Source organism: Anolis sagrei, chromosome 4, assembly GCF_037176765.1.
Source record: "Anolis sagrei isolate rAnoSag1 chromosome 4, rAnoSag1.mat, whole genome shotgun sequence".
NCBI classification, from domain to species: domain Eukaryota; kingdom Metazoa; phylum Chordata; class Lepidosauria; order Squamata; family Dactyloidae; genus Anolis; species Anolis sagrei.
This window is the reverse complement of record NC_090024.1, coordinates 167906103-167932910: the sequence shown is the minus strand read 5'-3', so window position 1 is coordinate 167932910 and position 26808 is coordinate 167906103. Positions and strand designations below refer to the sequence as shown.

The 26808-nt window shown below is 37.0% G+C and overlaps 1 protein-coding gene across 5 annotated transcripts in view; it reads left to right on the top strand.

Annotated features, from left to right (window-relative positions):
- NFIA (nuclear factor I A) overlaps positions 1-26808 on the top strand; it is a 526896-nt gene that overhangs the window by 441646 nt on the left and 58442 nt on the right. For 3 of the 5 annotated variants that reach the window (XM_060773618.2, XM_060773621.2, XM_060773620.2), the window contains exon 7: positions 13926-14054. The exons of the other annotated variants lie outside the window; for them this stretch is intronic. In XM_060773618.2, the coding sequence (XP_060629601.1) occupies positions 13926-14054 (129 nt within the window). The remainder of the gene's footprint in view (positions 1-13925; positions 14055-26808) is intronic. 5 annotated transcript variants of the gene reach the window in all.

Below are 26808 nucleotides of genomic sequence, written 5' to 3'. Positions count from 1 at the left end.
TTTGATGCTATGAAATGAAGATACTATCCTATGTGGAAATTTTTTATACTCCCCAGATATCTATCATTGCAGAGTGTGAGACATTGAAAGTTAGGCACACCTTGAAATTTTACATTTGCTGTATTTGCATTCCCTTGGTAACTTGGCCCGCCCCCTTCGTTGGATGCCTACATTGTATTTATAAATTACTGCAGTACTATTAATTCTTGTGCTCTACTGGTGGCCCAATAAAAGCATTGCTTCTTTGTGAATAATGTATTGTGTTATGGTTCCCGAGAAATTGGGGACTAAAGGAAAAATTCATGAGACAAGCAGAATGGGAGCCATAATTTTAAAATCATTGGATAAAAGCAGCAAATAGTGGTCTGTTTCAGTTGGAATATGGTATACAGAACGGTTTTGCCAGATCCAGACCAGCTTCCCTCAGCTGCTACAATTAGTTAAAAAACATGTAAGATCAAGGAGAAAATTTTCAAATTCTCAAACCACACAATTGAAATCTCAGCTAGTTTGACATCTCTCTTATATTGGCACAAAAGGTTTTGAGAAGAAAGGCTTGAGTTAAAAGATGGCATGCAGACTTCATAACATAACAGGTAGAGGTCAGGCTGGTTTATTTGCTGGGCAGAATGGAGTGCAGAGATGAAAAATCAAATGCCTCACTGTAATAAGGGTTTAGGTGAAAATGCTGACTTGCCTGAGCTTTGATTCCAGCTGACAAAACCTTTTCTAGTGTTCATTACTTGATTTCACAGTTCAGGCAATTTTAAGAGGCTTAAGCATTATATTCTGGTTCTCCTCTATAAAACGTTTTGATCACCTTCTAATTTTTGCTTTAAATAAAGCTGTTGAGGTCGGCTGTGACATACAGTTGCACATTTTAGCTTTCTCTAAAAGTAATATCACATCGTCCCTGTGCAAGAAAGCAGCAAGGTATTAGAAGACTGCATGATTGTTGTTGCTTTTTTATTCTGGTATAAGAATGTCACTTTTATTGAAATATTTTGTCCACTTTTAAGCAATATAGGTTGAATATACCCATCTGAAAATTCAATATCTGAAACTCCAGAATTGTACACATGATTTACTGAGATAGTGAAAGCTTTGCTTTCTGGTTGTAAAGTGTTCTCAAATTTTGTTTCATGCACAACATTATTAAAAATATTGTGATTAGAATTACCTTTAGCTATTTGGAGATGGAATCCAGATCTGAACACAAATATCATTCATATTTAATACACTATCTACACATGATGTGTACATGAAACATAAATCAATTTAATATTTAGATTTGTTCCCAACTTCAAGATATCTCATTATGTATTTGAAAATATTGGAAAATCTGAAAAAAAAGATGTGAAATCCAAAACACTTCTGGACAAGGGCTATTCAACCTTTATTAGTTAATGAGTGTTGTCATAGTTGTGATTGACATCAGTGTTTGACATCTTAATAGATTAGAGAATGTAGAGTGACCCATTGATCCCTATAATCTATACATGCATGCTGCATATAGCTATTGCTGTTGCAAGGCTAAAATGATAATAGTCAACTATAAATTTTAGAATAGTTTAGTTGTGAGTTATAAATATTCTGGGTTTTGTGTTTTCCAGCTGTACATTTCCTGCAATAGAACATGTAAGCTGAAGTTAAAGTATGTATATTTATCTTCTGGTTCATCTCTTAAATTAAAAAAAACAAAAGTGAAAAAGAGCTGTAGTTTGTACTCTCCGTCATTAAAATCCTAAGGATGAATCTGCACTTACCACTTAGTTCAGTTTCAGACTGGCTTAGAAGAAAATAATGTTGGTACACATATAATTAGATTGATAATTCTGGAACCAGTCTGAGGTCTGGATGGTGCTTACACACACCACAGTGCATGGATTAACCAGTTCCAGGATTCAAAGAAGTTTTTTCTAACTGCTCCCTGGAATGCGCGTTTGTGCATCAGCGGAGCACTTTAGGTATCAGCACAGCGACTAGCATTCTACAGAGTTGATTTTGCCATGCGATGTAATTTACATTGTAGCATGCTGATGCACATAATCAACTTTTTAAACACTTTCTCCCTACTTTGCTTGGACCAGATTAACAGGTTTAAAATACACCGCAGCTCTCTTTCACAGTGTGTGTTGTATAGCTTGCTGCATTTTGAAGATAGTTTGAAGCTGCATTAATTGTCAGTGTAGATGAGGCCTACGAAAATCTCACCTTCTGTTTCCTATCCATAAATGTGCTTTAGCAGAATATGACAATCCCAAGAGAGTATTGAAAGAGAGACTGGAACAGAGAAAGGAGTAAAAGTTGAAAAAGGAGTTAGAAGAAAAGCTGGAAAAAGATTGCAGAGAACAAAAAAAAAAAAGCTTTTAGGAGGTGAAATAAGGACTTTGTCTTCAATTCTGAATTAAGATCTGACTGCAGGAAGAGAAAGCCTGTAATAAAAAGATGTAATGAAAAGAAAAGAAAAAAGAAATAGAATCGGGGTAATGGGATTTAAGGTGTCCTTAACACCATGAGCCAAGCTTTATAAATATGAGGATAGTTAGATGATATTTATGATTTAAAACTGAACTTTAAATTCACTCTTTGCCACAGGATTTATTTAATAATAGCATATTTATTCAGATTGAATCCTGTCCACTTTATTTTAGAGGATCGACGGGGAGAATAGAAAAAATTCCCAGCCCTGCCTACATTATCTTATAATGCTTTTATGCTCACGGCCTAACTAGGCAAAAGAATGCAGATCTGTGACAGTAGAGATCAAAGTCGTGGAGCTGGAGGAGGGTTTAATGCCATTTTCCCAATGAAAACTGCTGGCAGCTTAAGAGGATGGTGGATTTTTCATCTGGGAGATGATGTGGGGGGAAGCGTTGAGGTTCTTTTACCCCTCGCCATGGTTCTAACCCCTAACTGCAGTTGGCTTAACTGTAAAGAGATCAGAGATCTGATCATTGATTTCAGCCCTTTTTCTTAAGGTCTTAGCAAAAATAAGTAAGAGTATATCAAATCATTGCAGCAGGATAAAAATCTCATTTGCTTTACATGTTTTGTTGGGTCTTCAAGGGGGGCTCACATTCTGCTTTAGATTCTCCCTTTCAGATGTCTGCTTTGTCTTGGCCCACTCAATAATGAGAGAGACATGTGGAGTATCTTATTGCTCAACTCCATTGTGTTAGTACATTTGGAGCACTTCTGCATAAAAATCCAAAAATATCTCAGTTAAAAATGCTCATTTGGACATATATTGCAATTCCTAGAATATTTACAACACATTGGCTATAATATACCTGGGTCTCAGTTGATCCATGCACACAAAACCTATGAGAAACTAAGAATATTTTTGCATGATAAGCACAAAGTAGTATAGGTAGGTACTTAAATGGGTTTTTTTCCTAGCCCGTAGTTTTAGGACTTTGCATAACATATTTCCAGAGCTACATTCTTGACTAAGATTGTAAATATATTTTCACAATCTGTTACATTGCACCATAACCCTGCTAGTTCTTGAAAAATAATCTTGAAGTGATCTACACTTTCACATCATTTGAAAGGCAGCCAGAACCCTAAAATAAAATATCAGTGTTTCAAGGACACCAACGACATTTTTTCAGTGAAGGAAGGTGACTGCAAAGACCCATTGCCTTACCAAAATAAAAGAAAGTCACAGAAAAGCAGAGCAGACAATATTGCCTAATTCCAGCCAGAAACAAGTACAAAAGATAATAATGAAGTAGATGAACAAAGAAGAAAAGATAGTAAAAGAGATGGTGGTTTCCTATTGGATCTTAATTTTAATGTCAGAGAAAATGTCAGTGCGGATAGTCTTGGATTTCTAGGTCCCAAGAAGATCCAGCTACAACAGTTACCGGCAGGAAACTAAAAAAGAGGGGCAAAAACAGGACGAGCCCTATTATTTGACTGAGGCAGATATCTCAGACAACTAGTTTTCAGGGTAATGAAAAAAGATGCAAATTCTTAATTACATATTTATTATCATTGTATTTTACTTGAAATAAGAAGAGTTGGGTACCTCATCCAAAGGTTCCAAAATACTTTGGGTATTATGCACCTTGCTTTTGTGGAATGAGGTACCATTACTTGTTCTGCCTTAGGCAGCAAAATGTGTAGGGCTTTGGGAAAGGAATGCATATAAAGATGGCATACTAGAACAACTGTTTGAGACCTATAAGTATACCATCAATTCAAACTGTTTAATGGTGGAGCATATAAAACAAAACTATCGAAGACATGCATAACTCGAAACTCTTCTTAGTAGTGGAATAACTGAATTTGATGCAAATGCAGAAAAAAAAACTCAGCCTGCTTTGTTGGTCCATGGTTGATGCAAATGTTCTTTGTCGGTTCTCTCATAATTTGCACTTTTTTCTTTTCCTAAGAATTCCTGAGTATTGACATTCTTACCATATGGAGATGTATCTTTTTGCCAGTGGAATAACTTTTAAACAGTTCTCATTTATATTTAATTCTGTGGAAATGAAATCCATTTAGTAATAAAAACATAGACTAAATAGCTCTACCTAAGAGTAAATGCAGCCAAAATATTGTACAAAGTGTGTGTTCAAAGTATTGCTGTAAAAAGTTACATATCTAAGTAATATTAATGTTCGCTTGTTTTATCATTTCCTATTAAGGTGTCTGTATGTTTGTGCAGAAGAATTGTAGTGATCATTTTTCTATTGTGTTCAGAATTGTATTCACCTTCCTTTCATTCGCATACAATTTACTAGCCATTTGTCTCATGTGAAGATAGTATAAATGTGTCTTTGATCACTGATTTCCAAAGGTTTTGTGCCTCAGCTGCAATAATAGGTAACAGTTTAGTAACTGTTTGAATTTATAATTGTATTTTGCCTGTCACAATTTTTTTCCAGTCTGCAGTGCCTTCATAAAACAGTATATTCTGAATAGCTATGATTTGTTCCTACTGCTTTATCTAATATACCCAGCAGAGCACAATATCAGTTGCAAAAATAGCTTTAAGAGATTCCTAGAAATTTAAAGCCAGAGCATCTTAAGAAAAAGAGCACTTATGTATAATGACATAAGGTATTAAGGTACTGTGGCATCTGAATAAATCGAATCCCGTTAATGAAATAAAGTTTCATGTGGGATGTGAGATATGTAAAAGAAAACTGATGCTAAGACAGCCTTATATATTTAATACAAAGGCAGCAAGATGGTTTTAAATTGAAAGAACCCCAGTCTTTGATGAATGAAAGACTTCCCATCACATTCGGCAACATGCAGAGACTACAGTGGAGGGCAGCTAGTAAGAATCCTCAGAAGTCTCGCAAAGGTCTGTGACAGTTCCAAAAGAGAGCTAATAATATCCCGCAATTTTATTTGTAAAGAATTAAAGAAATGTTTTAAATATTCTTTAAAAAAGAATTCAAATTTTGTTTCCCTTGAAGTATTTGATATTCATAATATATGTGTAATTTATGTATTCAGAATGATTCACCATCATTTCTTAAAAGAATGATTATGCTTCTGTTCTATGCTTGAATCTTCTTTTATATTGAAGTCAGTTGAGTGTGGTGATAGTTGTTAACCAGCGAAAGAGCCTGGACAGATAGAGGAGACACTGAGAAATAAAAGTTTATTCAGCATTCTTGCGGCTAAATAAATCAGTACAGTTGTAATTCTAGATACACTTACCAGGAAATAAGTCTCATAGTACATAGTTGAGATTGCTTTTGAGGAGGCAAGTATAGGATTGCCCTGGAAATGGTGCATACGTTCTATCATATAGTTGATTAACATTGCAAAATGGACATTTTTTTATAATAGTCACTTGGTAGATAATAGAGGTAATGATATTCTAGGAGCTTAAGAATTAAGCCAGAAAATAGGACCGTATGCATTATTCAAGCAAACCCTCTACCCCAACTTTATATTACATATGTGTCAGAAAGAACTGCAGCTGCACTAGACTAACAGAGGGTATTAAGGTCCATCTGATAACCAAGAGATCCTGCCAAAGTAATAATTAAAACAGCTTTACTTTGGCAAATTACCATCTTTAAAAAAAAACTCCTCTTTCTTTCTCTTTCAACTGTACTTACTATTTTTTTCTGGTGCAAATATGTTTTCTTATGAATTATTTAGAAGAGTATTCCTTACAATGATTTACCATCCTATTTTCCTTTGAGCGCATTCCTCCTGCCGAAAGACATACCAATCAGTGCTGCGTTCATATTTATGTTGACATTAGCCGTCACTAACTTTCATTCATAGGACAAACATGGAACTGTGTTGTAACAAGAAGATCAGAAATGGATACCTGGTTTGTGATGTAACTCTACACTGAAAGCTACCTAGAAGTACTCATGAATAAAAAGGAATAAAATTTGGTGATGTCCCCTCCTTCCCAACATTTACACTGACACAGAAAATATTATCGCTGTTGGTATCCAGGGTAGTGGTGGATTATTTAAACGTAAAACTCTGTTTTCTAGTTTATGGGAAAGGATTTTTGTCTGTGGAGTAAAAACATTTATATTTCTTGACTAGTTACTTTCTTGATTAGCAAATAACAAGGTCCAGGATTATAAACCAATACATTGCTCCATTGATCCATAGAAGATGATGAATATAAAGTTATTGAACAAACATTAACTTGGTTTGGAGGTTTGTGAATGGCAGCATTTTGGAAGGCCTTCCTGGGAGACTTTGCCATCTGTGCCACGATTCCACTGACCAGAAGCATCCAAAAGAGAAGGATCCCATTAATGCTTGCATTTGTACATTGAGCAAATGGATGTGATGCTTTATTTGGAAGGGACACAATAGATTTATATTTGAGAAAATGATGCACACAGAAAATTCAGTTAGGTTTAATTAGAGAAGGGATACCCACATTTATTGTAAGATAAAAATGGATTTGTGTACAGTTTTCAAGTTCACTACTGTTTGGATTTCCTACAGATCCCTTGCATCTGCTGAGAAAATCAACTTAGTCTATGAAAGCTTTTGCTACCAAATTCTTTTTCTCAATTAGTATCTAACGTGCATTTCCCTATTAATTGTATATAAAAATAATATGTTGTTCTGTTCAGCACCATTATAAACCTGATCCTGCACCATCAGAGATTTGTCAAACAAATCTACTTAACTGACCTAAGGATGATCAGATATGGACACAATCTCAATATGATGATGAGAATGAATATGTCCAAAGCAAAAATACAAATATTCAGAATTTGTGTTTTTTTAAGGTAATTTCTTTTTGTATACACTGGGATCTTGGTTTCTTCTGGGGTTTTGGTTCCAGGGTCCCCTATGGATGCCAACATCTGTGAATGTTCAAGCCCCATTGGATACAATGGTGTCAGAAAATGGAGTTTCTTTATATAAAAGACAAAATCAAGTTTTGCTTTTTGGATGTTTGAAAAGAAATTTGTAATACGTTCAAGCTGTTGATGGTGGAATTGGTGGATGGATATGGAGGACTGACTGTATGTATCCTAACTCTGCTACAACTAAAATCGGCAGAAATTGGAAATATGATAGTTCAATTGCTTTACGATTAGACTTATTTTAGGTTAGTTAAATACTTGAATGGCTCAAGTTTATATACACAACTTTAGAAATAGATCCAGTGGGACTTAGGGATGTAACTCTTTTCTTACTTTGTTCTTGTATACAATAACAATTGTCTTTTTTCCTCTGTTGGATGAAATTTTGAGAGTGTTTGTAAAAAAAAAAATCATTGTGGGATTTTGTCTCCCAAATATTTTTATAGAAAATTTATTGCATATATGAAGTATTCACCCCAAAACGTGAACCATTATTTCAGTGGGATGTTTCAATGTGTCAAGGGACCTTGTGTGATCAAGGCCAATAACATTTGCAAGTAGTCTTTTTGCATCCCTACTTCTAGACAGTTGTAAATAGTTTGTTTTCTTTTTTTGTCAAAATGGCATAAAGTATTGCCATATTTCTATGTATCATTTCTAAAGTACTATCATAAGACTGGGAATAATGCAGGGTTCCAAGCGTTCCTGGAGTGTAGCTCCAAGTATTCCTCCCCACTAACTGTTGGCTAGGACTGATGAGATATGTCATCCAGCAACATTTGCTCATCACCCAAGTATTCCAGGCATGGTCTCTAGAGTTTGGTTTACAAAGGTTTCTTTGGATGAGCCAGCAGCTCATGTGGTGGAATCTGCAAATGCTCCAGAACCAGATGAGATTGGATGGGATGCAGGGCTTTCTCCAAGTGCATTGTGTCTGGAAGACTTCCCTCTCTGTGGATACTTGTAGAATCATACTATGATTTAAACTGTTTAAATGACTAACAGAACATTCAATTAATAGATCTATTTGAAAAAAAAACAAGTGATTTTAGGGACCTGCATTTTTGGAGATGGCATTGTATTTGTTTCCATTAGATATTATTATTCTTCTTTCTGGAATCTTGCAATGAATTAACAGTTTCTGATAGGCACTAGTCTAGGAACCAGTAGCACTAATTTAGAGCATGTACACTAAGTATCCTAGATTATCAATTCAGGATTGCCTATGGGACAGAGGTAGCTACCAATAAATATTTCTGATCTCTGACCTTCAGTTGCTCTGATTGAGCCTGTAAAGAGATTATGAGAGTATATTTATATATGACTAAACTACCCATCTGGAGCATATGCTCTTGAACTCTAATCCCATGAAGCCCAAGCATTTTAAGAGGGAAGACAAAATAGCTTTATATCCCTAAACGATTTACGTTGGTAGACCCTGAGCCTCAGGATTACTATTTGCCTGTACTATCTAAGATGATTGAGCGATAACAGCATGAGTGGAAGCAAGGTATAGTTAAGACTCTAAATCTACAGAAGCCACCTAGAGATCTGCATATTTTGTAGGGCAAAAGCAACATAGCAGGACTGCATGGTTTGTCCTAAAAAATATCCTAAGTAACCCTCTTTAAAATATTGGGGAAGCAATGTTTGGAATATTTGAAAGTCAATTGGACCTTAAGATTGAGTGCTAGGTGAAAAGGACTTCCTTCCCATCCCTTTAGAAGTCCTTTAGAATCCAAATTTTGTTGCTTCTGTTAACTAGAACAAGGAGAAAGAATTCTCCCTGCACTAGGACTAGCATCACTAAGGCATTATCTTAACACTGTGCTGCATGAACAACCATACAACATGGTTTATTAGTTATTTAGATTTGATTTTCCAAGCATCCTACCAGCTTGGGTAATTGCTCTTGTGTTGTGGCATCACTTTGAAAATGCCAGATTTTCAAATAACCTGATCGTCAGCCAAATACTCAAAATGCTAATCCTTTTTGTGACTTCAGTGTCCAGTTGTTGCCACTGTATCATTTGTCTCGAACACCAATGGCTGCATCATTTGATGTAGATTAGGAATAGCAAATCAGGTGCAGTTACAAATCAGTTGCCCATGTGAATAATGAAAGAGAATAGGCTAAGAAACATGTGGGATGTATCAAGAACATTAACAAAACGTGGTGCTAAATTACAGTTTCAATTTTAAGACACAGCAGATCTTCTGAAATATGTCACAAATGCTGACTTGCCTTGTAGTCTTAAGGACAGTGTCATCCAGCTAATGATGAAGAACTAAATTTATTTTTATTTTAGCTGCTTCTTAGAACTTTCCATTCTTGCATGCTGGCTGTATGCCTCCTTTTATTAACCCATTCAAATTAATGTTTCAGTTCTGTTGCTTGGAACACCATGCTAATGAACCATAAAATGTGAATGATGCTATTTGTTTTGCACTGTCTAACATGCCCACTATAACTTTTCTGTCTTAAAGGACAAAATATATTTCATATTACTTTTATTGTTATTACTGATAATAGCACAGCTATCTTGAAGAATGAAGTCTTTTCCATCTTAGCTCAAGTTTTATAAGAGGAGAGAACGCTCCTAAAAGATTTTCTAGACCCTAAAATATACTCCTAGAAATGTGCAGTTCTAGTTTATTTAGAACACCTCAAAATATCTAAAAGAAGCAAGTCTCCAATTCCTTTGAATGAAATGGGTTTATACATTCATACATTTCTGTTAAGTTACAAATTACAGTTGAAAACGTGTATGTGTGCATTCACACAATTTTAAAGCCATTCCGGTTAATATGTATAAAAGGGTTTAAATAAGGTTGTTGTGAAGTATTTCTGTCTCCAACAAACATATTAACAGTATAGTCTTATGCACGTCTACTCAAAAACCCCTTGGATTCATTGGGAATTACTTCCTAAATTTTACTTAGGTCATAGATAAATAGATAGATGAAGAATCTCTTTCTTCAAATGATTTTGATAATAACACTTAGCGGCCAATACCAGGAAGTGTCATGTTTAAGTGCCATAGAAATCAATAGGACAAGTAGAAAATATATGTAGTAAATTTATGTCCAAAATTTCAGTGGGACATTATTGTGACTAACTTTCTTTATATTTTGCAATGATCATATAAATCAGAATATTTGGTGCTTAATGCTTAGTATTTCTGCAACAGTTCACATATATTATCTGGTTATTTCTTAAAGAATGCCCTATAAAACACACTACAATTAGAAGCTACATATTGTGGCAAGGGGCTGAGTCTGAGATCAACTTTACTCAAGCCACACTTAAAATATACATATATAACAGTGCTAGAACAACTTGTCAGATAATACCTTATTCTACCTCGCCTAGCACAACACTCACATTAGGAGTCCCTTTATTTGTTTTCTTCAAATTAAGACTTACGTAATAAATCCAGTACACACATATATATACCATCTCTATCTGTACAAGCCCAAATTAGAACCTAGATCAGAAAGCAAACCCAAATGCTCACATGTCTGTGTGCTGCAACAGAGCAGCAAAAGGTGAGGTCAGGCTTCAGATATAGGACATACTCCCAACCACGACACGATATGCCAGTTGTACTTTATCTCTCACCCCTACGTGCCAAGACTATGCATATATTTTAGAATCAATTCACACTGTGACACATCTGCATGAGACTGGAGCTTAGCCACCTTTATGTACCAAATAATAATAATTTTACAGTATAAACCATCAGCTGAAACCTCATATTTATACTATTCATGTCATCCAACCTTAAACAGAACTCTGAATTTAATTAAACTCTGAATTTAATTCATATGACCACATTTAGCATGCAACCCTATTTATTTATTTTTATTATGGTTATTTATATCCATATGGAGTTTCAAAGTGGCTCACAACTAAAACCATTGCAATACAACTCACAATATACAAATATTAAAACAGTATTAACACTGAACATACTTATAAGGAAGTAAACACAATGGGGTCTTTTTTCCAAATAATAATAAGAGTTGCATTGCTATAGTGCAAAGGTATGTGTGTCTATTTAGAAGCCCTTTTGGGTTTAAGTGGGTTTTTAAATGGCTTGACTCAGAAAAGAAGACTATCTAGTCCAGTGGTTCTCAACCTGTGGGTCCCCAGATGTTTTGGCCCTCAACTCCCAGAAATCCTAACAGCTGGTAAACTGGCTGGGATTTCTGGGAGTTGTGGGCCAAAACACCTGGGGACCTACAGGTTGAGAACCACTGATCAAATCAATGCCAGTCGAGTAGACTTTTATAGTATGTATGTAAATCCCTATACTTGCACATTTCCTTAAATATATGGTAAAAGAATAAAAAAAAATAGGTTAGACCCACATTGTCTATTTCACTAATAGAAGAGTTCCTTCAATTTACCAAAGATTCAGGACTCTAAAAGAGACTCCTTAATAGATTTGGTGGTATGTTTATTATCATCTATATTGTGTTCTTCTGTTGTAAGCTGCCCCAGGTCCTTTTGGGGAGAGGGGGTGGGATATAAATAAAGCTATTATTCTTATTATTATTATTATTGTTATTATTATTATTATTATTATTATTATTATTAGATGAAACAAGGAGATATTATTCCTTATTTTTTAAAAAACACTAGAAGTTGTCAGAAGTCCTTTCACTGCACAATTATAGTTCTATGATCCCACTTTAAACTGCCATGGGATCTTGAAATTTGCCATTTAGAGATGGCTCTAGTGCTCACCATCTACAAATCCCAACTTCCATAGGATGCTATGACAATTAAAGTAAAATCATAGTGCTATAATGTAGTATGAGAACCCCCATAAGTAGGGGAGAATGTCTCTCTCTTTTTGGTTGTATGAAAAGAGCATTGGTGCTCCTTGAGATTCCCATGAAGGACAATTCTTCTTTTTCTGGAAGAAGAAAGACCTTTGAGAGGGCGGAGGATTAGCACTCATGACTTCATGATTGCAACCCTTTTTTAAAATAATACAGTTCTACAGACTAGTTAATTTGCTGGGTTGACAGAAAAGCTACAAAAAGTCATTAAGCTGCCACACCCATGAGTAAATCCCACTTAACACATTGCTGGAAAGACTTCATCCATGTCTTTCTTGCATCTCCCTTTTACTGTATGTATATCTTAGGCAATATATTTACCAAATATGAGATGTACACAGTAGTCTCTCTTATATATTGCATATAAATTTTCACAAACATAATAATTAAATCTAATATAAAGTGAATAATAAGTTTGGAAAAAAACAAGGAGAAATCATAGTTCAGTGATAGGCCACATATTTTGTGTGTGAAAAGTCCCAGGCCTTAATTCCTTAGGCAACAGTTGATGAGTCAGACCTTTGACTGAGACCTCAGCTGACTCTCTGCTGGTCACATTACTCAGCACTGGGATCAATGGAAAAATAGCCAGACCACCTGGTATAAGGCAACATCCAGTCTTCCTACTTTCAGCATAAAAGGCTGAAGATGCAATCAGTGTTAGAAGAAAGTTTCTTTACTTCGATGGAAGGTCTGTCCTCCACTGAAGTCTCTGTTAATGCTATATAAAGCAAAGTAAACACATAGACTGATATAAAACCCCATTCATATGATGCTAAGAAAAACATTCATTAGTTCAGAAACATCTGGAACTCTTTAAAACATTCATCCAGTCCACCCACCCAGTTCCCAAAAACATTTTTTCAACTTTGTGTATATCCCTAGAACTTCCCGACCACTGCCATCTGGATTCTTGTGCACTGCTCTTCATTCTCACTCACAAGACTGATCCAGAAATCTCAGAGATGACTTCATCGTGTCTACCCTCTGGGATTTTAGAGTTTTATTCACTTCATTAGACATAAACTAGAGCAAGTAGAAGGTTTATGTAAGAACAGACTTTAAAATATGTTTCTTAAAACAGTAAACTCCTGCATCTATATTGTAGGCCATTAAAATGTAAAGAACAGGGCTTAATAAGAATGATAGCAAGTAACCTGTCAGTAGAAGTCAAATCCATGTTAGTCTGGAATATCAATATGCAAAGGGTTTTTGTAGCACTTTAGAGACCAAGTAAGTGATTAAGTTGGTAACGTATGCTTTCATAGACTAGGTCCACTTCCTCAGAGACATAGAATGAACACCCTAGGAAAGTGACCTTTATGGGCTGACTGTGTGTGAGAACAGCCATAGAAATGCAAAACCTTTGGGTATGTTTGCACAGCATACTATGGTATTCATTTGAGGAAGTAGACTTAGCCTGTGAAAGCTTATGCTACCAGCTTCATTCTCTCAGTCACTAAGATGCTACACGAGCCCTTTGCATACTAATAACATGTTAGTGAGTCTCCCTCAAATTTTTTTAAAGGTGTCCTCATTGTAATAGGTGTTTCTTTATGCCAGTGATAGCCAACCCTTTGCCCCCAAAGACAATAATAAATAAAGGTGAGCTTTCAAGCTTGCTGTTCTATGCAATTTAATTTGTCCTTTAAGTTTATCTATCTGCTTTTGCACCCACTTTCACAATGCATAGGCTGTTTTTCCATGACCTAGCATTATTAAATTGCACTTATCAATCATTCTTGCCAGGAATGCCATCGCCAACTACATTAAAGAAGTCAGAGAAGTCTGGTTTCAGCAGTCCCTCGCCTTCGCAGACCTCCTCCCTTGGAACGGCATTCACACAGCATCATCGACCTGTCATTACAGGACCCAGAGGTGAGGCCTCAGCAAAGCGCACCAGTGGACTTGAACTTGAACCATGGTGCCCCTTGCCATCAGGTTGTGAAGGAGTTGCTGTTTCAAGTGCCTATCCAAGACAGAGAGCAGGCAAACATTTGCTCCTCTGATCTGATACTGTACAGATGGTTTCATTGCCTGGGAGCAGTCTGGGGGTGGTTTCATTGCCTTTGAAGTCAAAGGCAATGAGACTTCAATATTTACAGTGTAAATGTGTGTTATGAGGTTGCTTGCAATCAGATCATCAGTAGACCTCCATTCTATTGCTGCATGATTTAATCCTTCAACAATCCTGCTTTTTGCATTGTATGTCATTTTTACATTCAGCTTTAAGAGTCATGGTATTAGAGCATTTGCCCTCATTCACATACTTATTGAATTTTCATAGCCTAGTTGGTTTTCACCAGTCCTCTTTTGTGTGAATAGAAATGATTGGTAAATAATTGGTTGGACACAGATTGTCAGCTTGTATTAGAGAAATAAAAATACTATGTTAATATGTGAAGAACAGGTTGCAAAAGCCAAATGTCTATTTGGAAAATATCATACATTTAGATTCTTATAGGCATTTAAAATTTGAGGTGTGGACAGGTTGTGTATCCCCTATCCAAAATGCTTGGGATGAGAAGTGTTTTTGGATTTCAGAAATCTTTGCTTTCATGTATGTATAGATATCTTGGAGATAGGAGCCAAGCCTAAACACAAAATTCATGTATGTTTCATATATACCTTATATACATAGTCCAAAGGTAATTTTATAAAATATTTAGATTAATTTTGAGTATTGAACCATCGGAAAGCAATGGTACCAATATCTCAGCTACCCAAGTAGATGATTTTAGGAGTGTTTTAGATGTTGGAATTTTAACGTACAGTGATCCTCAACTTGTACCTTATAATTTTAAACATTTATTCTCCTCCCCATGAACCATGTATTTATAAACTTCTTAAAACACTTTATATAAATAAAAATAAAATGGAATGTTGTATCAATTTTTTCTTGTAACAGTTTGATTTAAATAATATACTCCTGAGCCAAGCATATAAAACATGGTTGAAATTCATATTTGAGAAAAGGACAATTTTTTTTGTAAAGTCCAGTTCTGTGCCTGTTTACTCACAGGTAGGGCCCATAAAGTTCAGTGAGGCTTCCTCCTAAGTGTGTATAGAATTACAATCCTAAAACCTTATTGTCCTCTAAATAAATTGTCCTAATATAAAGTTGAAATCCAGCAACTGAACCAGTGCATGAGATCATACTACAATGAAACTTTGCTTTGTGGCCTACATAGCGATCAGAATAAAATTACAGACCAATTATTCCATTGGAGGCCAGGGGTGGAATTAATTTTTGCTAATCATATAGCCAGTTGCTGGGAGGCATGCATGCATGCATTTTAAGAACAGTCTTGATAATTGGTGATAATAGCAAGGTATTCATAGTATCAAAGCTACATTAGCAGTATATTCAGCTGTACACCAGCTGACTCTGAAGTTTCTTCTGAAATGTAAGTGCCGCCTAGTCCTATCTTGGTCTTTTCTGTGGTCATATCCCCACCAGAGGATTACATTGCTGGAGCTGGAGCGATATCTCATACAGGCTAGGCGTGGTACGGACTGTCCAAGTCAACTCACTTTGACAGTCTTCTATCCACCAGAAAACGATGTCAGTTTGTTGCAATAAAAACAACAGAGTTGGGAGGCATCTTAAAGGCTAATAGATTGAAACAAAGAGAAAGCCATTCCCAAAAGGAGTCTAATACCTAACTCCTGACACGAAACATAGGACTGTTACAGACATTTTATTTTTCAGACATGTAGTGGTGAGTGCTTCACCTATACACTCGTAATATAGTGTATTCTATTGATGTTAGTCCTCCCCCCTCCCCCCACTTCTTGTCATCTAACATCTTACATACTGTAGGAGAAAGCATTCTTAGTGGCTGCCCAAAGTAGTTAAATAAACACCCTTCCTACACTCCTTCTGTAAATGGGTGAAGAACTTTATGTTCTCTTAGGTCTTTGAGGATTGATTGTTTAGGCAGCATGGAAGATGTGCTGGCTTTTTACGTTTAGTGTGCGTGTGCACACGTGTGTGCATGCTGTAGTGTCTTTTATAGTTTATTTTTATTTACTTTTATTTTTAAAATTTAATCAGTGTTTAACTTTTTTGTTTTGTGAATTTTGACTATTTTAAATCTCTTATAAGACACTTTGAAAAAATGGGTAATTGTGGAAAAGGTGGAACATAAATACTAATAATATTAATACTGATTATAATAATACATTTTTCATATCAAGTAATATTACAGTTATTCAGTATGAAATAAATAAAAACAATGCTGCCCTATGAACATCATCATTAGAAGTTTACCATTTTTTTAGTCATAAGTCCATTTCTTTTGTTGTGGAGGGGATTCTGTATAGTATTATAGTGGAGGTAGTAGTAGTAGTTCTAGTATTGTCATTTTTGTTATTACCCTGCCTTTCTCTAGGGATCAAGGTGGGGAAAAACAGGTATGTTAAAATACATCAACACATACTGGTTAAAGTGTTGGACTGGATCTTGAGAGAACCAGATTCTAATCCACTAAGCTATTTAACATACCAGATGCCATTTTCTCTCTCTGCTTGACCTACCTGACAGAATTGCTATGACAATAAAGTTGAAAGAAACAGAAACATTACACTGCCTTGGAGGAAATCAACTTACAGCAGGAAGATGCTACCTGAATCGCCGAGTTAACATTTGTGAGGGGTACCACACCTGTCTTTTTCCATCTGTGCCTCTTCCTGATGCTATTGCTTCTCATCCCATCCAGCAACTGGATGACTCTGTGCTAGTGTTGGCCAGATCTCTATTGCCAGATCTATTGGTAGTTCTGAATATTCAAGCGTGTCTTTTTGAAAATGTGTAAAGTGCATTTGAACAAGAATAGATGTAATCCTGGGAAAAATAAAAATGATTGAACACTGGAATAAATGTGGATACAGAAATGACGTGGAAGGTTATTACTCAAAACTGTAGTTTCCATTTTATAAAGAGCTTATAAAAGTAGAAAGTGCAACCTTAAAGTTTGAATAATCAACATCATCTACTTTAGAAGTCAAGCATGTTCTGCTCCCCACTCCTAAAAACATCCCAGTATCCTTTGATATAACCTGCTGTACGTTTCTTTATAATCCCTATAAAAATCCTGTAAGGAAATGCAATATTGCATTCATATACTAAGTGGTATTTGTGGTTCACACTTCCCACTGTCCCCAGGGAACTAGAGGCATCTGCTTTAGCTTTACACATTGGACAATTAAGTAATTGTTAAATTATAAGTAATGTTAACCATTAGGGGATTTTATATAAACCTAATTAGAAATATGTGTTATCCTTACTAAATTTTGAAATTTAATTTCCTATTGGTATTTATGTTTGGTTATAGTATAGCCCCTTAAGAAGACCATTCAATGCAATGTAAAGGCCAAAATGCCAAGGGCTTTTTACAAAATAGGTTAATCTTGAAAGGCTTTTGAAAGACTGTATGTGCAGACCTGTCTCTTCCTTTGCCTGTTGGTTTTGGAAAGTCATACTCCCTCAGTCTGAAGAGAAAAGCAGTGGAACCATCCTTTGATAAAATCTGCCAAAATAACACAAGGATAGTGCCACTATAACTGGAATCAGCTGAAGGCCCAAAACAAAAACAATCTCTATAGAAGGTATACACTGTCTGTAACAAAGTTGTTATTGGAGCAGAAGTCTAGAATGCTAAAAAAAAAAAAAAAAAAGGAAATGGCAGGGGAAATAAAATATTTGGCCAGATGTGGTAGGCAGTTGCAGTTGCAGTTTCCAACCAGATAGTGAGAAATTAGACATTTCATTTGGTGTGTTCTGTAGTCTGCTCTCTAGGCTTGGAGACGGAAAAGCATCTAATCAAGGAATGTCCCGTTAGTGTTCTATTTCAGAAAGAAACTCACAAGCAAGGAAGAATGAATTCCCTTCCTTGCCAGTCTCTGAACATGGAGACAGAAAGCAGATCAGTCTCTGAACACAATTGGTCAGTGGATGGCACAGGAGACCCATGAAGGTCATGTACGAACCACAGGTTTGCATGTGTGTAAGGGCATTGCTATTCATTAGGGAGGCTCCCCAAAGCCCACTTTGGGAAGACCTAAAGTAGAACCCAAGGTAGTATTTTCCTCCTTTTAAGTTTTTTTTAACAGCAAGGGCATAGAAAGGAATAAAAATGGAAGGGTGGCATAGAATAGAGGAAATATTAAGATAGACATATTTAATATATATGCCAAACTATGTTGAGGTAAAGTGGTATAAAGAATACTCACATTTTTTATTTTCGGTGAGAAAGGGTATCTTGGAACATTGAGATGCTGTACTGACAAAGTGGTCCACTGCAACAAGAGCCTACACATTTGGGAGAATTTATTTTCTTTTACAAAAAGTATTTTTCCCACTGTATGTGTGTGTGTATGTACAGAGTAAGGCAGTATACCTTCCTTTTTTAAAATGTGCACCATTCAGTCGGTTGAAGACGTAGCGGAGAGCTAGTGGTCTCGTTCGAGAGGCGGGAGTATAAAGTTTTGTCCTGACACAGTTCAGTCGCCATCATGTGTTGGAACAGTGAGGAGCGTGCTTTTGCCATTGAGTGGATTTGGAGTGGCCAGCCCGCTCTCCAGATTTGGCCCCTTGTGATTTTTTTCTATGGGTTTCTTTTGAAATCCCATGTTTATGTGAACCGTCCAAGGACCCTACAAGATTTGAAGACCAACATCCAGGAAGAAATTGCCAACATAATGCCTGCTATGCTGGCAAAAGTCATGACAAACGCCAGAAATTGGTTTACTCAGTGTATGGAGAATGGAGAATGGGGGACGTCACCTACCTAATTTGATCTTCAAAACTACGTAAAACAAAGCTTTAGGTATGCACCTAGATTATAAAAAGAATAAAAATTTCTGATTCATAGAATGGGTTTTATTAAGTTTTGAAAACAGGAATTTATGCTGCCTCACCCTGTATATGTATATCTGTGTGTGTATTGCACTCTCAAAAAAAAGTCAGAAAACACATAATTTAAAAATGCAGAATCACACCCTGCGGGTCGAAAACATTTTCAATTTTATAATCTTTCTTTCAATCAAGAATGAAATATTCTAGGCCTAGCAGGAAAATTTGCAAACCTGAGGAACTACGCAGGCACAATATCCCTGCAGGTTTCCCCCCTCCTTCATGGCACTTCTCCTGTTTCAGTTTTCCAATGTAGTGGCTCTAACTCACCATTTTTATCACAAGTGAATGATATAGCATTTCCTCAAAGTATTTAATAGGATTGCTATAATATAATGAAAATGGTCATCAACATAGAAAGAGAACTAATGGGTGTTCTTTGTTGGGGTCCCACATATTTGAGGCTGGCCTGATAAGGGGCTCATTTATGTCATAGATTTAACTATGCATCAGACATTAAAACATACTTTAACTAGCTGTGATGGAAATTGCTGGAACAAAGCATTCATTAGTAGAGACTTCAATGAGATAATTCCCTAGTGAAACCAGAGCTTAGAGATGTAAATAGTTATGTGTAATAGATATGGTTTGTTTTTAGATAAAAGTACATGCACACACACAAGTCTCCCCAAAATAAATGTTTTTTGCAATCATGAGTGAGTATGATTTGTTATGCAAATGTGGTATCCCTTCAATTCATTCATTAGAACAGAGGTGAGCAAAACACAGCCCTCATGCTTCATGTGACCTTCAAATACATTTTGGTGACTTTTGATCACTTCCCAAACTTTCTGGCTCTCCCTTTTCCTTGTGGAAAAAGGGTTAATTGCCTCTCCTGAAAACCACCAAGAGTAGGAACCAAGGTCACCTTTGAAATATGTTGCAACTTCCCAGGCATCCATCCTCCACTTTAAGATCAGAAAAAGTTTAAAGTTTTCAAACAAAATGGATTTCCAGTCATTCTCTTTTGAGGAGGATTTTTTGGCATCTTGTGTGGCCCCTGGAGGGTCTTTGAGGCAGCACCCCCCCCCCCCAACCCATCACAGTTGTCCACCCTGCCTTGAGAATATCAAAAAGTGAAAATATTGCCTTCTTGTTACTCGAAAAAAGGAAAGCAGGATAAGTAACATAATTACTTTGAATCTATGACTTGTAAACTCTGATTGAAATGTATAGTTTTCTCATGCTTGCATCCTGTCCTGTAAACAAGAATGTTGTGATTAGTTAAAACTAGAACTAATCAAAAGTCAGGAACCATGTAATTAAAACTCTACCTTTATTGGATTTTAAAGAGTTACCCCATGACATAGGAAATATTTAAAGGAATAGCTTATTTAGCTAATTTGTATGTGAGTAAAAAGCTTAGAGGACTACTAGCCGAAATTAACTATAAGGCCACCCACTGGGATTACCTCGTAAAGGATCCTGATTGCTCAGCTTCGTTCTCTTCAACTGTTCAATAACTCTAGATAAATGCATAACTAAAAGCTCTATTACACTAATAATTTGCACAAAGATAGATGTGTGGGACATCATGCTGGGATAATTTGTCATCCCTGCTGCAAACTTCTAGAAAAGGGGCTTTTTAGTGAGGCATTGTGTTAATATGTTGTTCCACTGAGGACAAGTTAGAGCAATAAGATGATTTGGACGCTTAATCTCTTAAAGAGGAATAAAAATGCCTTGGGGAAGAAATGCTACACAGAAGACTGGGGGTGATTAATAATAAAGTGGACAGAGATTTAAAGTTACATACACACAATACAACACATCACACCACACCCACATTACAGGAAAAGGGAGAGATACATTTTGAACACACCAATAAGATTTTGTGCATATATAAAATAATAACATAAAATGAATACTCTTACAACATGACATTTAGCCTGCTCTTTTGCTTGTTATATATTTAGTTTCATTGCTTTGCTTTGATGTGTCAGTGGGGTTAAACTATATATTTGAATAGTTTTAATGCTAATTGTCCTTGTATGTTAAATTTTCTGTTCACTTCAGGCATTCACACTAAAGTATATCATTCCCGTATGCCCTGAACCCATGTTTAAGCATCAGACTTCAGGATTTCCAACCTATTATATTGGTAGAACCTTGAATCACATTTTTGTGTGTGTCAGGAGCGACTTGAGAAACTGCAAGTCACTTCTGGTGTGAGAGAATTGGCTGTCTGCAAGGATGTTGCCGAGGGGACGCCTGGATGTTTTGATGTTTTACCATCCTTGTGGGAAGCTTCTCTCATGTCCCCGCATGGGGAGCTGGAGCTGACAGAGGGAGCTCATCCGTGCTCTCCCCAGATTCGAACCTCTGAGGTGTCAGTCTTCAGTTCTGCCAGCACAAGGGTTTGACCCATTGCACCACCGGGAGCTCCTATAAATCGCATTATAGTTATAGTTTTAGTTTTAGTTATAGTTTTACATCCATTTTGTCCTCACAACTGGATGAGCTTGGCTGAGAGATAGTGATCTGGACGTCTTCATGTCTATTCTGATACTCCAACCTACTGTCTTTCCATTTATGACTTTTATATCTCATTTTGTTTGTATCATAACTATCCATATCGGGGCTTTCTTGTCTTCAACAGAGTTGCTGCATCATTTAGTCCACATCACAACCTGTTATAAAACTTTTAAGTAGCTTTTAGAGTATCCTGTGTTTTTTTCTTTTCGTTAATCTGTAAATATGACATGCCTGTATAGGAAATTGCATTCAGTGAATTCAAATTCTAAGGCTAAAGTTTTGAGAGCCAGTTGTTCTAATGTTTAGCTAGAACTTTATGAGACCCGGTTCAACTCTCTCATTAGCCATAGAAATCCCACTGGTTGACCTCTAACGAGTCACCCTCTTTCAGCTTCAGAGGAGGACAATGCCAAATCTCCTCTGTACAAATCTTGCTCACAAACTGCTGTGACACAGTTTTATTCAAATGTATTTGAACAGGTATTGTAAGCTACTTTGGAACAATCTTTGATTGGTTGTTTCAGATTTGCATTGGTGAAAGGTACAGTGGGGACCATGCTTTTCCATACAGGTTGTAATTTACCTCCCGCAGTAGTTTGTGGAAAAGTCCCCACTGGTTTTAATAGAATTACACCTTAATTCTGTATTTTTAATCTGTTCATTCAGAGTCCTGTTCTCTAACTCTTGAATTACATTACATATAGAAGTTCAAGTTCCCTTCAAACATCCTGGCATGTTGCCAGCTTTTCTTATTAAAAAGTCTTCTTATTTCTGATCAACACAGCTGTTGTACTGCATTTGAAAGCATTTCACATCAGCCACCATGGTGGCTTATTCAATTAGTTCTCTAATACAGCCATTTTTTAAAAGTACTTTTTGGGTACAAAGGATGGGATCTATCTTGCATAATTTGAACTGGCATTTGCATTGCTTTAATGTTACGAGTGAAATTGCAGATCACAGAGAGCTAAAACATCTCAAAAAGATTGAAAGGGAAGCATCTGAGGGAATGAACTACAACAGGGTTTCCACTTAAATGCCTTTTAACAAATACCTTCCCATTTCTAATAAGGTTAAGTCTTTTCTTTAAAAAAAATAGAGCTGATAGAGCATTATTTTGCTTCTTCATGACTAAACTGTTTATAAGGGGGGAAATGCATGCTTTATGATAAATTTAGGTCCAAGATCCTATCCACTAGTGGGACAGCATGAAATTAGTCAAAGACTACAATAATGTATCATGCTATTGTGCAACTCATCATGCTGTTGTATCATTGATCCAAGTCTCCATTTATAGAGCTTTATAGAAAGTGTTACCTCATAACCAGTACTTGTGCAATCAATAAAGAGTTTGTGCCACCTTTCTGTACTCAACCACCCAAGAAAATTCAGTGACTTGTTACTTCAGTTACACAACAAAATTCCAACCTAAGAGATATTTCTATATCTTTCTCCTATGAAACAAAAGGAAAAAGGTTCTAAGAGTAGTTCTTGTGTCACCTGAATGATAGAATTGTTGTTGCCTATGAACCCATGCCATCCTAAAATGTCCCCATAGTTTCAGAACAGCAGTTGTTCATTGAAAGTTTTTGATTTGGTTATTGCAGAGAGTTGTCATAACGAGTATTATGAGTATGAAGGGAAGTTCTGGGAGTATAAGAAGTGTTTGGTTCTGATGTCACCTCAACCATGTTTTCATCTAGTAGCCTAAGGGCTAAATTAGGCAGAATGACAGCAATTCTCTGTCAGATTCAGGTCCAGGCTGTTTGGCTGAATGTATCCCCTTGTACGAACCAGCCCGGGCCCTGAGATCATCAGAAGAGGTCCCTCTCTCAGTTCCACCTCAATCCCAAGCTCAGTTATGGGAACGAGAGAGGAGGTCTTGTTGGTGACAGCCCCTCAACCCTGGAACTCTCTGCCCAGAGAAGCCAAATGGACCCATTCCTGCTGTTCTTCCAGTGGCAGACTAAAACCTTTTTATTCAGACAGGCTTTTAAAGATGAACGTTTTAAAGATTAAGTCAGGGGTGCTGTGGTTTTTAACTTTTAATATGTTTTAATGGATTTTAACTGTGCATTTTTAAGTACTGTTTATATTTAGTTCTGTTTCAATGTTTGCATAATTGTATAGTTAAATTGTAGGCTAATGCTTTTATGTTAAGCCACTTCGAGTCTCCTTCAGAAGAGATAAAGCAGGGTAGTAGTAGTAGTAGTAGTAGTAGTAGTAACTACCCCAATCTTATAAATCTAAAAAGTAGTAGTAGTAGTAGTAGTAGTAGTAGTAACAACTACCCCAATCTTATAGAAAGAAGGGGGTGTAATATTCACTGAGAAATAGTGTGTTACTCTGTTCGCATTCAGAAGAAGACCTGCAAGCCACTCTAAACATCTTTGCAGAAGCATACGAGAAGCTTGGCCTGTCATTAAACATTGAGAAAACCAAAGTGCTCTTCCAGCAGTCACCGGCTAATCCCTCTCCAATGCCAGAGATACAGCTTAATGGTGTAACATTAGAAAATGTTGACCATATCTGCTACCTTGACAGCCACCTCTCCATCAAAGTCAACATTGACACCGAAATTCAACATCGCCTGAGCTCTGCGAGTGCAGCATTTTTCCGAATGAAGCAGAGAGTATTTGAGGACTGGGACATCCGTAGGGATACCAAGGTGCTTGTTTATAAAGCTATTGTCCTCCCAACCCTGCTATACGCCTATGAGACATGGACTGTCTACAGACCTCACATGCTGCTCCTGGAACGATTCCTTCAGCGCTGCCTCCGGAAAATGCTGCAAATCTCCTGGGAATACAAGCGGACAAATTTCAGCGTGCTGGAAGAAACAAAGACCACCAACACTGTAGCAATGGTCCTCCACCATCAACTCCGCTGGACTGGCCATGTTGTCTGGATGCCCAACCACGGTCTCCCAAAGCAGTTGCTTTACTCCGAACTCAAGAACAGAAAATGGAATGTTAGAGGACAGGAAAAGAGATTTAAAGATGGGCTCAAAGCCAACCTTAAAAACTCTGGCATAGACACTGAGAACTGGGAAGCCCTTGAGCACTCCAATTGGTGGTCAGCTGTGACCAGCAGTGCTGCAGAATTTGAAGAGGCACGAATGGAGGGCGAAAGAGAGAAATGTGCCAAAAGGAAGGCGTGTCGAGCCAACCATTAACGAGACAGCCTCCCACCTGGAAACCGATGCCCTCACTGCAGGAGAAGATGCAAATCAAGAATAGGGCTCCACAGCCACCTACGGATCCACCCCAAGGTTACCACTCTTGGAGGACCATCATCCTCAGACTACGAGGGATTGCCTAAGAAGTAGAAGAAGAATGTGTTACTCACAACTGCCAAATTTCCTTGTCAACTTATGGCTGAACTGGCCTTAATCTTTCCTCTCCTTGGTGCCATTCTCCTCACATATAGGCTCTAGTTAGAGAAGGGAGCTCATTAAATAAAGATACAATCTTTAAGAAGTAGAGTAGGACTGTTATAAAATATGTTGCATATAGTAAGAATTTTGCACTTCTCACTTTTGCATTCCTGTTACGATTAAAACATATATAAACTTTCCCTGTTCCGTAACTAACCATAAAGCAGTGTCACACTATTGCTCAATGGCTAGTGCAATAAAACTTTCTTCCCTTCCCCTTCAGCTGTGCGTAACACAGAAAAACAGCTCCAGAAAGTGTCTCTGCCATCTAGAACGGGTTCTGGAGGTGCATGGGGTGTTGTAAGGCAGAGCGCTGCCAGACATGGCATAAATGTGCGCTGCGCTGAAGTGAATTTTAAAAACCCACTTTGACATGGGTTAAATTCCCCACACGCCCAAAAAAACAGGCTTTCCCAGTGGGAGGGGAAATGCAGCATGCAACCACCACAAAGCCACCCAAAAGAACCTGTCTACATGCAGCATGCAACCACCACAAAGCCACCCCAAAGAACCTGTAAAAAGTTTTAAAAACTTACTGAGCTGCCATTGTGGTTTTCCTCACACCCCCCTGGTATGAGGAGATGATTCAGCAGGAGACAAAGGTGGGAACAAGCCTGAAAAACCAAAATAGCTGTGTGGATTGGGCTCGAGGATTGCTTGGCATGGTCTCTGGGCCCAATCCACACTAGGCCCATACCTGGTAAGATCCAGATCTTACCAGGTATTTAATTAATTCGGAACAGAGCATGAAAACCCTGGTTTCTTCCAAATTAATTCAGTACTACCAGAGGTTTCATTTGGATGCCTTCGGTAAAACCGAGACAGGTCCCGGTTTTGGGGCCTGTCTGGATGGACCCGCAGTCATCTATCCTATGGGTCTGCTAATGGAAGGAGGTCCTACAGCAGAACCACACTTTGGATTCTAGCCTGTGTGAATAAGGGAGATCTATTTCATTAGACAGCTTTGCCACTGTCACATCTAATTGTGATTATGCAAAGCTGCTGACTCTACTTTTAAACTCAGTCTGCAGTGCGAAGCTTATCAATAGATATCAAAATTAACCTATCTTGCAGAATTACTGTAATGCTTACATGGATCAAATAGCATATAGAGTTTCACATTTTTATTCTTTATTAGTGACAGGATTGTAAAATAAGGACCTTATAGACAATGAAGTTTTGAAACTCTGTGGTATTTGATAAACATTATCCATGTCAGCACTACAAATCTGCATTCAGTTTTGTTATCTATAAGATTTTCCTTGCAGATTGAGTTTAAAAGTGTAGTCAATAGGTTTGCATAATCACAATTAGATGTGAAAATGGCAAACCCATCTGTTCACATCTGGATTTCCCTCATGTGGAGTATATATTTCAACTCTAGGCAAGATATTTGAAATGGATACTCCATCACCTGTCACCATCCCAATCTATGCACATTACTAGATTGGCGCTGTTTGTAGAACACAAAAAATGAGCTAAAGGCTCCTATAGCCTTCTTATTTACCCATTTAAAGAGTACAGAAGTTGTAAAATTTATCAAATTTTGATACCTCCCATATTTGAACAGTAGAAAGGGTAACTTGGCTTGTATATCTCCTAGGAAAAGAGTCTAGTAAAGCAGCATTTGGTCTAGTTTGACACAAGCAGTGGCATGAGGAAAAGTTGAAAAATGAGGAACTACAACGTAAAGCCCAAGTGTGGAGGGGACGGGTATGCACACTGTTCATGCTAAGATAATTCCAGTGAAGTCCGGGTTAATAGTAATTATTATTATTATTATTATTATTATTATTATATTTTAT